Source organism: Protopterus annectens, chromosome 2.part2, assembly GCF_019279795.1.
Source record: "Protopterus annectens isolate FY-2018-M chromosome 2.part2, PAN1.0, whole genome shotgun sequence".
Lineage (NCBI taxonomy): Eukaryota > Metazoa > Chordata > Ceratodontiformes > Protopteridae > Protopterus > Protopterus annectens.
Genome location: NC_056730.1, coordinates 36096837 through 36114960, shown reverse-complemented (window position 1 = coordinate 36114960; position 18124 = coordinate 36096837). Strand labels below are relative to the sequence as shown.

At 43.2% G+C, this 18124-nt stretch overlaps 1 protein-coding gene across 1 annotated transcript in view; it reads right to left on the bottom strand.

Moving 5' to 3' along the window:
* Positions 1–18124, bottom strand: part of SERINC5 (serine incorporator 5) — a 1123885-nt gene that overhangs the window by 503913 nt on the left and 601848 nt on the right. The window contains exon 4 of the mRNA XM_044063720.1: positions 15078–15166. Within this exon, the coding sequence (XP_043919655.1) occupies positions 15078–15166 (89 nt within the window). The remainder of the gene's footprint in view (positions 1–15077; positions 15167–18124) is intronic.

Genomic DNA, 18124 nt, shown 5'->3' with positions numbered 1-18124 from the left:
GGTCTGCCTGTGTTTAGGTTGCTGGTCTGGATCCACCAAGAAGATCCTGCTTGCACAAATTTGTTATAAGGATAGGATGAGACAAAGGGAAGTACTGCAGTGACCACTGGGCAAAGAGTAACCACTGAAGGACCCTCATGTGCAGTCTGGCTAATGGAACTAGTGTTATTGTGGAAACCATAGTCCCTAATAGCTTGAGCACCACCTTTGCTTTGACATTTCTTAGAGGAAGTAGGGTCAAGACTTGTTCCCTTAGACTCCGAATTCTTTCGATAGACAGGTAAGCCCTCATTGAAACAGTGTTTATTTCGGCGCCAGTAAAATTCACATGCTGAGAGGTCGACAATGCAGATTTCTGCCAATTTACTGTAATTCCTAGCTGTAGGCAAGTTGAAATGCTGGCGTCCCTGGCCTGTAACTGTAGATGCCAGACTGTAGCAGTGAGGAGCCAGTCATCCAGATATGGAAACACTTGGAATCTCGGACGTCTCAAGTGAGCCCTAACCACTGCCATACATTTGGTGAACACCCTGGGGGCTGTGGTGAGACCAAAGGGCAGGGCGCAGAACCGATAATGACGGACTCCCAGCTGGAAGAGTAGGTGACTCCTCAATGCCCTGTCCATTCTGATGTTGTAGTATGCATCTTGGAGGTCTATGGAGCACATACAAACATCTTCCCCTAACAACGGGAGTAACGACTGTAAGGTGACCATTCGGAACTTGGACTTCTGCACAGATTCGTTCAGTTTGCTGAGATCCAAAATGGGTCTCATGTCCCCCTTTCTTTTTCACACCAAAAAGAATCTGGAGTAAGTCACTAATCCTACTTGGTCTACGGGGACGGGTTGGATGACTCTCCTCATGAGCAACTTTTGGATTTCTAGAGTTGCTGAATCCCTGTGATTGGGTGGCACATCTGGGATTCGTCTGGTTTGAGGGGGTGGAGAAGAGAAGGGAATATGGTAACCTCTGGTAATTATCTTTAATACCCACTTGTCTTGAGTGATGTTGTACCAGGCTTCTGGGTATAAAGAAATACGACCCCCGACTGGCTCCAGAGATGTGCAGTTGGGCCTCCTTTCAGGAGCGCTGATAGGGATGACCACAAAAGGAATCACGGTCTCCCTGGCTCTGCGGGCCTCTTATACCTCTAGGGCGGTGTCTACCATTATTTCCTCTGCCTCTGGAGAAGGAATCACCTTGTGCGTCCTGAAAAACCTCTGCGATTTTTTGAACCAATTTTGCTGCCCCTCTGCCCTTTGGGATAGGGTCTAGAGGGGACGGAAAAACACTCCCATGGCAGACAGGGTTTTTCCTTCCTGCTCGCACCTGTTGAATGTGTCCTTTACCTTGATTCCAAACAAAGAGGAACTGTCAAATGGGGCATTGGTAAACGTAGACTTAAAGGCCTCCGCAAAGTTACACAAGCGCATCCAGGAGTGTCTCCTGAGAGACTCCTGAACCCGCTGCCCTACTTGCTTCATTTGGCTGCGTACAAAATCAGCCTCATGGAGGAGTTCACAATAGAACTAAGGGTAGACATCTGTGCATTGACCTTCTGAGATACAGCATCAGATACATTACCCTGTAGAGCATCACCCAGCTCTTTTAGGAGAGCTCTCTGGAGCTTTGTAAAATGGGACAGATAATTCAGCGACCGCAGAGTAAATGCCACTGAAACAAAAACACACTTCCCATACCTGTCCATCATTTGAGACTCCTTGATCGGCAAGTTCCTTTTTGGTGGCTGCTGCCACCACCATAGCATCTACTGGAACGTCCTTAGTCAAAAATTCCTTGTCTTAGGGTGTTAAAAATTTATTTGGTCTTCTAGGAACCGGTTCCACAGAATCAGGAGATTCCCACAACTTTCGACTCACTAAAAACAGTCGAAAGGCTGAGACACCCAAGAGGCGGAGGGTTGAGACCCGAAAGTCTTCAGGTACACTGACTCCTCATCAGAAGGGGATTTGGTGGGCCAGCCACCTCTCTGTTTCAGGGTCTCGAGGATATCTGTGAAAGAAATACATCAGAGGACGACTTGGGGGACCCTTCTGACTCCTCGAGGTCAGTGTCTTATGTAACGGACTCATCGGGGGAGTCAACATGCTTCCTCTTACAAGTTCTCTTCCTAGTTGGTTCCTCAGACAGTTATTCTGCGGTGACCTCAGAAGACTGTGGACCACTCATGGAGGTATTCTGAGGCTGCGGTTCTCTGCTGTGTAGAGAGAGAGAGAGAGAGAGAGGGACCCGAGACTGAGATTGGTGCCTTAGGGGGAAGGATGTTGGTACCTCTGGATGAAGCTGAAGTCCTGGACAGCACACTCATCCCCTCAAATGCTGCCCCCCCCCCCACCTCCAAAGATTCCCTCCAGTCCGAAGATACAGAGGCAAACTTCGGTACCGAGGAGATGGGCTCCGAAGCAGATGTGAGGTCCAAGCTCACCAACGCCGAAGCACAGAGAGGTAGGCTCGGAACTGAAGTTCCATTCGAAGCATAGCGCTAAGGATCCTCAACCCTACAGATGGCACTGAGAGGATTGGAGTGGATATCAGAACCGAGACACCAACTGCAGTAGCTGGAACAGACCTATCCACAACCGGAGGCACCGACAGCTCTGGCTCAGAGAAGCTCAGAGGAGGAACATCGATAGAGTAGGATGGAAGATTGGGCTCCAGAACCGATTGGGACGGAGCCGAAAGCAAATTTGCCAGCGCCAAAGTCTGAAGCAGTCTACGCACCACTCTCTCGATATCCTCATCAGAAAGGCTCCTAGAAGATAGACTGGGGGATCTGGATCGCTGTAAAAACGGCGACCTAAGCATTGGAGAAACCAGCCGAAGATCAGATGACCGGCTCCAAGAAGTAATGTCAGTCATCGGTTCCGATGCACCTGGAGCAGGGACTGATGGAGCCACTAAGCTACCCTCTGTCGGCACCGAAAACAGTGGAGCCAATGAGGGTGAAGCCACTTTAGCAATTTTGTCTGGTGACTCCGACGAAACAGATTGGGTGGGAGACCTCCTTTTGCTAGTTTATGGTCTTTCCTTTTTGGAGGAGGAGGGAGATTTAGAACTGGATGATGAGGATCCCAATTCCTCCTCAAAAGAAGGCTTTAGTAGTCCCTTCAAAGTCAGTTTGTTCTTCCTCTCCTGAAGAGCACGAGGACTGAATGCATGGCAAAACAGGCAAGACTCTTGGAGGTGGATAGCTCCCAAACAGTAAACACACAAATTGTGCCCAGTCAAGGGCATCTTATGGGCACATTTAGTACATTTTTTGAAGCCCAAAGGCTTATGGTCCTTACAGTTTTTTGACATAATCCCAAACAAAATACTACAACACACAACAATGAAAGATAACAGAGGACTAGGGTCCTCTAAATTAAATGGGCCTAGCCCTAAGGGGAAATAGAATAAACAGAGGACTAGGTCCTGTAGTTTAAACAGGCCTAGCCCAGGGAGAAGGAAAAACAAAACCGAAGACTAGGTCCTCTAATTTAAATGGGCCTAGCCCAACGGGCGACAAAAAGCAGAAAGAGGACTAGGTCCTCTAACTTAAATGGGCCTAGCCCAAGGAGAAAGAGGAAAAAAGCAGTACAGAAAGCGATGCAGGGATGCCAACAGAATACAGCCAAACAAAAACACAGAAAATAAGCAGCAAATCGTCCGAAACAGACAGAAACTGCAAAAATACACACTAAACAGCAAGACAATATAGCAATATCCAAAAATGACAAATCAATATATTGAAAAAAATCACTTAGCCACAGCCAAGAAGAATCACGTCTGAGCTGAACGAGTGGCGAACGAGATCTGGGGAATGTTGGTGATGCATGATGGGATAACTTCCTAGCCCCGAGCCAACCAGAAGTTTTTGAGCTAGAGTATGGCCGAGTCGGAGCCGAGGTTTGGCTCCGATCCCAAGTGTAAGAATAAAGGCGAGATAGGACTACAGAACATCATGTGTTTAGGGGGCTGGCGATAGAGATCAGAGTGAAGCAAACTTTCTAGCTAATTTGCAGGGGACTACTCTTGGTACAGAAAGAAGCAGATCTAGCCATAGGCTAACAAAGTTCAAGTAATTCGGAGACAGAGATGCGCTGTGGTATTAGGAGTTGAAATCACTGACCGTTCATTGTGGAATATGCATTAGGAAGGGTGCCAATGCCAGTGATAAACGATGGGGAAAGATAACTGGGTTTGGGGCTGTACCTACTATTCAGTAGAGGATGAGGCAAAAAGAAGATGTACAAAGAAGACAGGGATACAGAAAGACGGTGGTGGAAAGTATGGATATTACAAGATATAGTGAACACTGCAGGAATAGCACTGTTGATCTAGGAGCTATATTGGATTATGCTTGGACCCAAAGGACGGAGTGATCCAAAAGTTGAAGGAAATGTACTCCTGTTCTGTGTGGAAAGTACAAATTGCAAGAACTGCCATACGTAGGATGTCTTCAGGGACAGAAATGGGATCTAGGAGTTTCAAAGACATGACATATGAGAATTCAGGACAGACTGAAAAAGAGACAGGAGGAGGAATGGACTAAGCAGGAAAGGAAGGGTGGTGTTTTAAAAGGGATTATATGCAAAAGGTGAAAGGAAAGGTTGACTAATGTGGTGGGTAAAGAAACTGGGTATGACGGAGGTATGGGGTGCAAGGGAAATTATGGAACAACCTGGCATTACAGAGTAAGAAATGTGACACATGTACATACCTCTCAACCTCAGAGTGAGAAATCTGGACAAAGACACATATAAAGGGGGGACAAAGGACCCAAAATAGTGGCACTTTCTAAATATTGCTCTGACAAACTTAGAAAGTTGATAGGATAACAGATTTTGCATTAGCAAGAATTTTCTGAAGGGTTTGAAATCTGAAACTCAAAAGTCTGTCATTATTTTTGGACTTCAATCCTCAATGATTTGCCAGTGATATGCCAAAAAAACTGCGGTTTTATGGCAAACAGATGAAAAGTATGAGACAAAAATCTGGACATTCTGCAAAAATCTGTGTAGTTGAGAGGTAAGCACATGTGTAAGGGAATAGGAAAAAAGGGATTAAAAGATTTATGGATGTCTGGCTGGAGGAAGAGGGCCAATGGGAAGTGCAGGAAGGAATATGACAGCTTGGTGAAAGAAAACTGGTCAATATACCTGCAAGTCAAGGAATCTCTCAGAAATTCACAAGCAAGGTGAGAATGTTAGAGGAAATGGGTAAGGGAGGTAACATCTGATGAACCAAGAGCAGTATCATTTCCAGTTCATGTCACATTCTCCCTAACATATGCATATCTATAAGCCAGGAACAGCCTCATGCCCAAAATATGTACAAATTCATACATTAGTGCATGTTAACACATATGCACGTTCCATTAACAGCTCCTATGAAAATCAGTACGTTTTGGGAAGGTCCTCTATCTGTAAAGGTAGTGCAACTTTTTCCTGCTGCTTTGTAAGCTAAAATGTTCATAAAAATAAGTCTCTGAAATGTGCATAGATTAAAACATCATTACATGCCTTACAGTACAGGAAATAGAGCTGAAGCGATGTGATCGTGAAAGTTAACTCATTCAAGCCTATAACAGCATTTCTATATACTTCCAGTAAACAGCCACAGCACTTTATACTGTAATCCATTTTTTCCAACTGGATTCCTTAAGTAAGTGATTTAATAATTAATAGACAACATTAAAATGGTCACTACAAAAGTAACATGACATCAAAACTGTTTATCTAGGATGTCCAGCAGTGGAAATATTATTCACGTTTTGTCACTTGTAACTCAAATGTTCAAATTTACATGAATACTTCCATAACTGAGAGCAGTGCGTGTTATTTATGGGGAGGGGGCATAGTGTGAAATGCTGTGGTGGGAAACAGAAAACTATATTCTCAATGGTCAGTTATAGTCTACTATACTGGACACTTTATCAGTAATTATGGCAATATGCAATATTTACACATTACCTAATATTTCCAAATCCGAACAACTTACAAATTTTTGCATGTCATCAAGTAAAACCTTAAGTGAAATTAAAGAAACTCATTGTTATCTGTACCATGCGTTGCACATCTTGAGAGGCGTTCTGTGTTATTTATACTGGCAACTATACCTTAATAAATAAGCATACAGAGAGACATTTCTTGCTGTCAAGAGAAAGCTTATGTCTGGCTAACAAAAAATGTGTCAGGGCTGTACAGTTTCCAAGATATGATAATCTGAAACTTCAGAGAAAAATACCAATTCTGGGTTTGTGTATATCATAATGTATTAATGTTCCTAGGTTCCTAGGTTAGTACTAGGCTAACTACCCTTGTGGGCCATTTTAAGCCTAGCCAATTACCCCATGTGAGAATCAAACCCTGCACCTTGTGTTTGCAAGGTGAACACCTAACCATTATGCCAACCTCCCAACCCTATTTGACACTGAAGTAAATATTGTTTATATACACTAAACACTATTACTGTAAAAAAACTTTTTATTGCTACCATCACTTTTTTGTTCCCAAAATATTTATATTTGTTTGTGTGATGCTTTTTAACTAAGTTTTCAGAAAATGCTCTGGAATCTAAGGCGGTGTGGAGGCTGCTAAGGGTGAATCATTCCCAGCTCAGAGACATTAGTTAGCAAAGCTTAATGAATAAATGGATGAATTTTATTTTTGGTTGTTGTTTCCACTGGATCTTGTCCCATAGCGCTCCCCTTCCTTCAACCAATCATCTCTCTTAGTCCTCAAGTAAGTATGAAAGCCAAGCACTCTAGAAAGAGGTAATTGGGAAGATATTTTCTGGGAGTGCGGTGAAATGGAGGACTTTAAAAGATTTCCTACAGGATGTACTGTTGGAGATGGTGGGTGAGCAGAGTGATCTGATGATGGAGAGGATTTTTCTTGGCTGTGATACAGAATCGGAAGTACCTAGGCATGGTAAAACCTTGCTTTCTCTAATAATGGTGGCTGCCAAAAAAGCAATTACTAGAAAATGGAAATCAAAATCTAAACCAACTATACTAGAAGTAGTTGGGGCGGCGCATTGGTACAGCGGTTAACGTTGTTGCCTCACAGTAAGAGGTTCTCCGGTTCGATTCTCGGCTGGGGTGCCTTCTGTGCGGAGTTTGCATGTTCTTCCTGTGTTCGCGTGGGTTTCCTCCGGGTACTCCGGTTTCCTCCCACATTCCAAAGACATGCATCTGGAGCATTTCTCCCCGGACCTCTGCTAAAAACAGGCTCTGTGGAACCTAGTTGGACTTCCCAGTCAACAAATGTTAAGTAAATAAATAAAATAGTGAATATAGTAACAGAGATAAAGCAAATGAGACGGAGATCTTTAGAAAAGGGTAGCAGCAAACTACATAGGAAAAAATGGGAATTGTGGGAACAAAAAATACAAGGGAGGAATGAGGTTTAAAAAAAGGCAGGACTTAAATGAGCTATGTAATAACTGACTGAAAAAGATTGGGTAGATTATAAGTGATGTATAATATTTGCGAATGAGAGTGTGCCAGTATCGTTTGTGATGTAAAATGTTTGCAACTAGGATTGTATCGGTGTGGTTTGTTTTCATTTGTATAAATGTATGACTGCCTATGTAGTAAGTGATGGTTTAATAAATATGCTTCTTGTTTAAAAAAGATGGGAATTGAATAATTTATGTAATGTTGCTTAGGTTACACGACATATAGCAATGCATGTGAAGCAAAATGTTTATATTAATTATAGTGGGATTACTTCAAAAAGATTCAATTCAAAAGATTCAAAAAAACATTGTCATTTAGAACCACACAAGTGCAGCATAAACAAAATTACAAATGTCAGCTCACGAGAGAAATGCAGTGTAAATAACAGATACAGCAGTATCAAGAATAACATAACATGTATGACATGCAAGAGGCAGCTCACATTCATAACCCATTATCCAGTGATAAATAGCAAATAAATACCCACCACCAAAACCCCTACACTGTTAAGATAAAGAATAAATAGAAACTAGTGAATAGCAGCTGTTTAGTTACCATATTGCACTTGTTAACCTTGGATATGACTCAGTATAGCCATCATATTACATAATAGTAATGCTTTTAATACTTTTACTAATATATACTACTACTAATATAATACATGAATGCAAATCTGCCTGTGTCACAAGTGATGGAAAAAAAAAGAAAGGAAAGCCAAGCACTCTAAACTTCAGCCCAGGTAAAAGGTTGGTGGGTCTAACCAGCCTGAGTGTTCCCTCAGAGAAGAAGCAGCTGGGCAGTAAGGATTGGAAAATACTAACAGATCTGCTGAGCTACCTTTCCCACTCCTTAGAGCTCCTTAACCCTAACAGCGGTTCTTTAAATCTCTTTTAGGGCTGCCAACTGTAGGAGGCTTTGTGCTTCCACCCACATTCTGATCCCTGGCACCTAAGCAGCATACGCACATACAATGTAGGCTCATAATCCATAAGTGATGCACTCAGTGCTCCCTCTGGATGTTACATAAGAGCTAGAACCTTACCACCAGGATAAGTAAGAGGACAACAGTCTCCCACTCACCCCCTCCACCCCATTCTCATCAGTGTTTGAGTACCTAACGAAACAAAGGTAATCTAGCTCACAACAGGTCTTCATCCCCCTCCTTTATAAGACAGCAGTTGATGTACATGTTGTTTACACCATGAAAAGGAACCACCGTGTCTGACAGAAAAGGATATTAACCTCCATAACTAATAAGGGACTGAACTTTGAAAAGAGACTGAACAATGAACTGGTTTTGAACTTGGGGACTACATCCATATAACTGAAAACCTGTGAAAAGTAGAAGATTTCTGACCTTACCTAAAGAAAGTGTTCATATCTGTGTAAATCAGCATTTTACCCAGAGATGTACAGAAACAAGATTATATAAAAACATAGTAGTTCCAGCAGTGAGTTGAGATTTGCATCCATCCTTCGAGAGGTATCTGTGCTGGTCTGAATTGTGCAGTATCTGAACTAACAGACCAAGTCTTTCTGAAATGGAAAGTTGTCCAAGTTGTAACATTTCTAACAGCATCTTTGCACAGATGAGATGGCAAGATATGGTGAAGGTTAGACAGGATTTACCAGATATAGGCGAGGAAAAAGTTAGACAGTCAAGGGAAATGTTGAAGGAAGGGTGGAAGGACTGGATGGACTTGGAAGAGAAAGGTCTGGGATATGCTTAAGGAAGAGAAAGTGAACAGACACTATTAGATCAGGAAATGTGCCTGGGTGCACAGGTAGTGTAAAATACCAAGTCACCTTTTTCCTCACCTATATCTGGTAACTTGTTCCCCACTGGCCCTTTTTTTCAATTACAAAGGAATTCCCAATACTATTCTAGCATGTCCAAAGGTCAGTTGCCAATCTCCTCTCCGGTCCAGCTGGTGAACCTGGGAATCTTGAGGCAATGTTACAACTGCCTAATATACACAGACAACCCTCTCCTCCTCCCAACAAATTCCAACACATGTGAGAGATGCAACCATATAGCCAAAATGGAGGCTAAGCTCTCTCAACTCAGTGCTGGCGTAACCAGTCAGGAGGAGAAGGAAACCACACTCACTACAATCCCAGTCTCACATAGACCTACCACAACAGCAAACCAAACACATAAACACACAAAAACATACTTGGAGGCTCTAAATAAAAATTTGCCTAAGCAGCAGAGACCTCCAAAGCAGACACCCAAGCAACCGCTACCCCAAAACAAAACACGTGCAACACATAGCTCACAAAGCCAGTGTGCCGAACAGTCACAGCCCTTAAGGCTAAACAACACACCTGATACACTTGTAATAGGTGACTATCATCAGGCACACTGACGTCCTGCTCACCAGGCTGAACAAGGAGAAGGTCACGGTGAGCTGCCTATCGGGCGCTAGGATCCGCCACATAACACAAGCACTCAGGTCACTCCAAGGCAAGTACAAATATGACTCAGTCATTGTCCATGCTGGTGTGAATGACCTGAGATGTACCTCCCTGGACTACATGAAGAGAGACATAGAGGAGCTCTCTGAGCATGTAGCCCAGGCCGGTATGACCCTGACCTTGAATAGCATCTTACCCTCACCAAGAATGATGCCACAGTATGAAGACAAGATTATCAATTTCAACAATTGGCTTAAGTGTTGGTGTCATTCAAATGGGATCCAATGCCTGTCAGCCTGGGATGACATGCTCGACAACCCACGATGCTTCGCTAGGGACGGCTTGCACCTGTCAACCCTGGGCTTTCGGCTATTGGCAAAGGCACTTGCTACCCCCATAGTGCCTTTTTTAGGCAAGGCTCAAAAGACAAACCCACCTCCATAGGTATCACAAGGGATAAGAAACTAAGAGTAATGCTACTCAACGCCAGAAGTCTAAACCTCAAGATGCATGCACTCAAAACTCTCCTTAGCATGGAGAACATCGATATCTGTGCAGTAACAGAAACCTGGTTCAAGGCTCTCGAGAGCACCCCAGCACTACCAGGTTATACCTCATACCATGCTTTTCGGCCCCAAAACTTGGACAGAACCACAAAAGGAGGGGGAGTATCAATATTCGTCAAAGATACCCACACCTCCAGGTTGGTGGCACAGCACGAAGCATCAGAGACTATCCATGTGCAACTAACAGTGGGTAAAACTGCCTTCCAGTTTATAGCCTGCTACAGACCACCCTCCCAAACCCAGGAACCCCACTCGGCCTTCCTGAGAACACTGGAAAATATGAAGGTCTCTCCAAACACCATTATATTGCATGACTTCAACTACCCAACCATAGACTGGGAGCATTACTCTAGCTCCAACATCCTAGCCCAAAGGTTCCTAGAATTTATAAACTCAAATGCTATGGAACAACTTGTTACCACTCCCACAAGCGGGGAAAACATACTGGACCTGATCATCACCAACATGGGGACTCTATGCTCTAGACCAGAAGTGTATCCCTCACTGGTAAGATCAGACCATAAACTAATCTCACTGGATATTCACATCCCGACCCCACCCCATGCCCAGAAAACCACAGTGAAAAACTTCTCTAAAGCAAATTTCACACTCCTCAAAACCGAGGTGGAATCCTTCAAAGCCCCCGGGCCTGTGGATAATCTGCCCAGACCACAAAATCCTTTATAAACGCATTCTATGAACACCTTCAGGAATGCATGGATCATGCAATCCCAAATAAAACCAAGACCCAAACCTCCAAAGGCAGACGTCCTGTCTGGTGGACCCCAGCCATAAACAAACTATACAATAGAAGGAGGAAGCCACTACATGACAGAGCAAAATCCCAAAAAGGGAAGGCAGCTCTGATCAGTATTAGCAAAAAACTACGGGCACTCATAAAATCGTCTAAGGCCAGCTTCGAGAGAAAAATTGCACAGGACACTAAGGATAATCACAAGGCTTTCTTTAGTTATGTTAGGAACCTGGGTGGGAATTCCCAGATATGCTCAGAATTAGTCCAAAATGACAAAAAATACACCGAACCCACAGACATTGCCAACATCCTAGCTGACAGGTTCAGCACAAACTCCCCCCCCCCCCCACCAAAAGGACTAATATCTATCCCAGCAGAGTGCTGCCCCCCTGACATCTCAGATGCTCAGGTAAGAGCTGCCCTCTCCAAAGCAAGAAACACAGCATCAATGGGACCAGACGGTGTCCCGGGCTGCGTCCTACATGAACTCCAAGAAGAGCTAAACCCAAACCTAAAACTACTGCTCAATCTCAGCCTTACTACAGGATATGTACCCAAAGAGTGGCGTACAGCAACAGTGGTCGCTCTCCACAAAGGTGGTGCCTCAACGGATCCTGGAAACTATCGCCCCATAAGTCTCACTAGCTTGGTCTGCAAAGCTATGGAAAGGATCATCATGGACCTTATAAAGATATTGGGGACCTACAGACACTGGATCCTACCCAGTTCGGCTTTGTTAAAGGCAGATCCTGCCTCTTAAACTTGGTCGATTTCTTTGAAACCGTCACCAAGGCCATTGACAAGGGGAAGGTGGTCCACACAGCCTACCTGGACCTCGCAAAAGCCTTCGATACAATACCCCACTCGGGCATTATATATAAGCTCACCAGCTTAAACATAAACCCCTATGTCACTAGATGGGTTGCAAACTGGCTCAAGGACAGAACACACATGGTTAGAATAGCTGGAGCCATGTCAGACTCCAAACCAGTTACAAGTGGCGTCCCACAAGGCTCAGTCTTGGGACCTCTCTTGTTTGGTATATATTTCTTGGAGGTACAGGCCAACATGGAAGGACTGTGGCTGACCAAGTTCGCAGATGACTGCAAACTGAGCGCCATAATAGACTCTCCAGCCGACACAAGCATCCTCCAAAAGGGCCTCATAGAACCAGACAACTGGTGCCAGAGCCATGGCCTCAAGCTAAACGACAAAAAGTGTATAGTCATCCCCTTTGGCAAAAAAAGTGCCCACAAATTACCACATTGGTGGTAATCCATTAAGTACAGAAGAAGTAATTAGGGACCTGGGGACCCAAGTTGATAGCAATCTCTCATTTGACAACCACGTGGCCAAAGTGGTTAGAAAAACATTTTATATAGCCCACCTAATCATGAAGGGATTCACATCTAAATCAGGGGAGGTCATCGTGCCTCTTTACTCATCCCTCATCAGGCCCATAATTGAGTACAATGCCCCTTTTGGGATGTACCTTACCAGACACCTGCAGCAACTGGAAAGACCCCAAAAGAACCTCACCAAGAGGATCAAGGGGCTCAAACAGATGCCGTATGCTGCCCGGTTAAAGAAACTCCAGCTGTACTCAGTGGCATACCGCCTGCTCAGCGGCGAACTGTGCCTGATGTATAAAGCCATGTCCAACCCGGAATTAATGGACATGCTGCACCTCAGAAAATCCAAATCCCATCGAGCTACGCGCTCAAGGGACTTAAACCTTAGCACTGAAATAAATAGGACATGCTGGAGGGAGAGATTCATAACCCAGAGGCTTCCTTCACTCTGGAATAAAATCCCAGTCCAGGTTAGGCAGAGTCCCTCATTGACTCTCTTCAAGAGGAATCTTGATGAGTGGATGGGAGATCGTAGGTTTACCCCGGGTATCACTTCTGTGTCACTCTTAGACAGAGGCACAGTATACTAACCTCGAAAAAGGGCATAGCAAAATAAATTTAAAATGGGTGGCGAAAGCCATACAAACTCTGGCTAGGCTTATAAATGCCCTAGGGCAGATAGCCTAGTATGAACCTATGAACATGAAGAGGAAGCATTTCCTCCCAAAAATTGAGCAAGTGTAGTTGTCTGAATTAGTGTGGGAAAAGGGACTGGAATAGAAAATAAAAGAAAGACTGGATGTTAATGACTTGGTGAAGACAGCCATTCAGTGGAAGCAAAGGATAGTGGGGATAACTGTACCGGTGACTGAAGAAAATGCTTAGGTCCTGTATAAAGCTGATGAAGGAAATGTGGGAAATGGACAAAGAAACACATTATGAGGAGTAATGAAATGCTTAGGACATGACGAGCAAAATGAAGAGGATGGTAATTAGGAAGAGAAGAGGTAGGGACAGCCAAGAATGGAAGATGCGTCAAAGGGAGTAGGGGGGCTTGGGGACAAACAAGTAAAGTACAGACTGTAAAAAGAATGTCAGGGAATTGAAATTTGACTGCCACGTAACAAGTGTGGTTAAAAAAAAAAATTCAAAAGCTAGGCACATTATACAGAGTAAAAACATAACCCACTGACATAGCCAGAAGACATATAGCCCGTTTCTTACTACCATTTCTCCTATATGCTGCCCCAAAGTTCAACTGTCCAAAACCTGAGCAATGGTATACTGAAATAGCCAATTTTGAAGCAAACTATTACAGCACAACACACCACTGACTAGTCCTCAGACAATTACAACTGGTTAGAACTAGTATTTCACCTAGCTCTTTCTCAGCTGACTACAACACACAGACTTCCTTATCAGCCAAACAACTGCCCAGTATACAACACTAGTCCCCCAACAGAATTTTATGCTCTGCAGAAAAATCACTACAACAAACCACCCAATACTGCAGATGACTCACTACTTTCAAACAGCATAACTAAACCATGGAACCACATCCCACTACCAGTGAAATACATTCAGAATGCAAACATAACTAACACATTATCAAATCAATGCATCTCCTCCTGTACATCTCCAGGATAAAACGCCACTGTTATCTTCAGCTTGCCATATTAATCAAACCATTCTTCTTCATTCCGAATCCTGTACTTCCACATTCTTCTTCATTCCGAATCCTGTACTTCCAAACCATTCTTCTTCATTCCGAATCCTGTACTTCCAAAACCAATCTTCATCCACACATGGAGAGTTTTAGTGGCATCTCAAAGCTATGTACTTTATTTTGTAACACTGAATAGCCCCACTTCTATGCTTTTAATATAACCCTTGTAATAGCTTTACATATAATCTTCTCTGGATCCGTTTTATTCCCCCACCTCTTACCTACAATATTCATCTTCTGTCCTTCTTAGCTTCTTCCTACACCTATTTGAATGTCTAAGTGCTACTCACATAGTCTACTACCTATCTGACAAACCCATTAATACAACTCTTCAAATGCTCAGTGTTCAACATCTACTAAATAACAGCTGCCTCTACTTCAATATAATTAGCAAATATATATGTAATTTTTAATGAATATTACTGAATGTTTGTAATATATTACAGCTTTTCTTGCTAGGCATCGCCTGAAAAAAATTTTTTTTTCTAAATCTAGCCGGACAAACACAGTAAAGATAATCAAAATAAAACAAACACCAAATTCATAGATTCATTCAGCAGGAGGGTGCTACATCCCCAGCAACACCACCCTCACTCTTGTATAAAAGAAGATCATAACAAAAACCGGGCCGCCTGTACTTCAAAACAAGCTGAAGTCCCTCTTAACCTTTATACAGCGAAAGAAAATGAACTTGGGGAAGTTACATAATACAACTGCTCCACACTATGCAATTCAAATAACTAGAGGTCACAGGAATTTTTTTTAGCTATACTGCTTTTAAAAATTATACATACCTTGTAGAAATATATCCTGAGCTTTTTCTGGAATAAAGAATGCTCCAGAGCACATTGCAAAAAGAACTGCAAACTTGAAGAACCAGAACCTACACAAAGAAGAAAACTGAAATGTGACACTTAGACAAAGACACCTTACCAAGGAAAAATAATATTTACACAAACTTTCTTTACAACATATTCATCTTTTTTGGAATTACACTGTTTCATACGCAGTCAAGAAAATGTTATGAAAAATGGAACAAAATTTTTTGTGTTTGACCAGACTCACACCTACATACTTGGTTTTTGCTTGGATCCTCCCAAAAATGTTGTCTCTCATATGGTTATCTTTTACTTATTAGAAGTTTAGCTGCTCATAGCTCATTTGTGAGCAGTTGAACACTCTTCTGTGTATTCCATTTTCTTGCAAAATACAGCACGAGACACACCAGAATCAGACTGACACTAAGACCATGACCATAAGAGGGTAGCAATGTTATAATAATTTGCTCTAATGCTTGCACAGATAACTTACATAGTGAACATGACAGGAATCAGCTCAGTGCAAATCATTTAGCCAGGTTTAAACTATGTGCCATGCATGCCCCTTCAAGAGTTAAAAATCCAAAAGTCCTTGTGACTGGCTTGCTTATTTTGTGGCGCATTACATAAAATGAATCTCTTGAGATTCTAGGTGAACCAACAAGAGACTACAATTCAAAACAGTAAGCCGAAGAACAACAGCTGAATAAACATTCAACTGTCAATGAATTTAACCCTCTACCAAAAATATAGCAGTGAGAGGTACAAGTGTCTCATCATAGGTTGGTACTAGGCTGTCGGCCATAGGGCCAATACAAGCCTGGCCATAACAATTCTCTGGTTATTTCTTCCCAAAATATTTACTTCCCTGGTCTCCTGTCTAGCAGGGTGACTGACATGATCCCCTGGGTGAATTTCCTATCTCCCATCCAATCGTCAAGGTTCCTTTTGAAGAGGGCCAAAGAGGCACTCAGCTTGACATGTATGGGCAGTCTATTCCAGAGTATGGGGAGTCTCTGGGTCAGGAACCTATCCTTCAAGCATGTTTTGTTCATTGTGATGACCAGGTTTAGATCCCTGGAGTGTGTGGCTCTGAGGGATTGGGGTTTCTTTAAGTGCAGCATGTCCAACAGCTATGGGTTTGACATGGCCTTGTATGTTAAGCAGAGATAGCCTCTGCGTAGGCGATATGCGACAGAGTATTGCTGGAGGTTTTTTAGATGGTCAGCATAGGGCATCTGCTTTAGGCGTGTGATCCTTTTAGTGAGGTATTTCTGTGGCCTTCCATTTGTTGCAGATGTCTTGTGAGGTACATACCAAACAGGGCGTTGTACTGTATAATGGGTCTAATGAGGGAAGAGTACAGTGGGACAATTACCTCCTTTATTCTGGATGAAAAAGCCCTTAGTGATGAGGTGTGCCACATAGAAGGATTTCCTGACTGTTGGGGCAATGTGGGTATCAAAGGTGAGCCCACTATCCACCTGTGTCCCTAAGTCCTTTATCACACTTTCAGTGTTTAGTGTACTGCCACTTATGTGGTAATTCATGGGTACATGTTTTAGCCCAAAGGGGATAACTACACATTTCTTGGCAATGAGCTTGAGCCCATGGCTCTGGCACCAAGCATCTCTTTCTGTAAGGCCCTTTTATAGAATATCCACATCATTTGGGGATTCAATAATGGTGCCCAGTTTGCAGTCATCTGTAAACTTTGTTAGCCAGAGTCCCTTAGTGCTGGTCTGTACTTCAGAGCAGTAGATGCCAAACAAGAGCGGTCTCAGGACTGAACCCTGAGGTACTCCACTTGTCTGGAGCTGGATTTTGAGTCGGTTACTTTTATAGTGTGGGTTCTATCAGTATGCCAGCTGGCAACCTATCGAGTGATGTAGGGATTAATGCCCAGTTTAGTAAGTTTATCTATGAGTCCAGAGTGGGGGTGGTGTCGAAGGCCTTGGCGAGGTCCAAACAGGCTGTGTGGACTGGCATGCCCTCGTCCACGGCTCTGGAGACTGACTCAAAGAAGTCAATCAGGTTGAGGAGACAAGATTGGCCCTTTACGAAACCAAACTGGGTGGGGTCCAGTGTTTGAAGGTTGCCAATGTCTGTTTATACGTTCCATGACAATGCGTTCCAAGGCTTTGCAGATCAAGGTCGTCAGACTGATGGAACAATAGTTCCCGGGATCCAAGGTGGATCCCCCCTTGTGGACTGGGATAAGTGCAGCTGTGCACCACTCATTGGGCATGAAGCCTGAGGTGAGGCTATGATTAAACATGACACTTAGGTGAGGTGCCAGTTCATTTTGTAATTCATGTCGTACACAGCCACAGGTGTTTCTTCACACAACAGGTTGATGAATGTCACACCATACAGCAAAAGGCAGCCATAGTACATTACAGTACATCCACCAAGTACACACTGAAAAATGCCATATCAGCAAACTTCTTAGAAGTTACAAAATATTCTAAATAGATAAAGGATTCCTTGGAAAGGGTGGTGGCTGTGAAGGTGTTGCTGGCTTGATAACTTGGTACTTACATATTATCACAACCAGATTTTCGTGGTAATAGCACTTGCTTCCCGACCATGACAAATGTTTGTTAATGTTGTTAAAATGTAATATAGTGCGTTTTCTTTTAACAGTGCACCTTATTTTCTGGACTGCTATCGATACAATGTGCAAAACGTGCTGTTGTTCTTTCGTAATGGTGTTTAATGGCACATCGTTCAACGGGCAGACTTGCAGGAAGAGACACACGTGCCAGTAGAAATTACAGCAGAAGGTCTTGCACATTGTACTGATAGCAGTCCAGAAAATAAGGTGTATTGTTGAAAGAAAACACTCTGTATCACATTTTATCAACATTAACGAACATTTGCTGTGATTGGGATCGAAGTGCTAAGAGGCATTGTGTTTGATTTCCAAAAAAAAATCAGTTCAGTCATGTCATATAAGTTGGAATTGCAGGAAAAAAGGGCCTAAACATTGCAGCGAGGGTGCCAAATTCAAAAAAAGATGC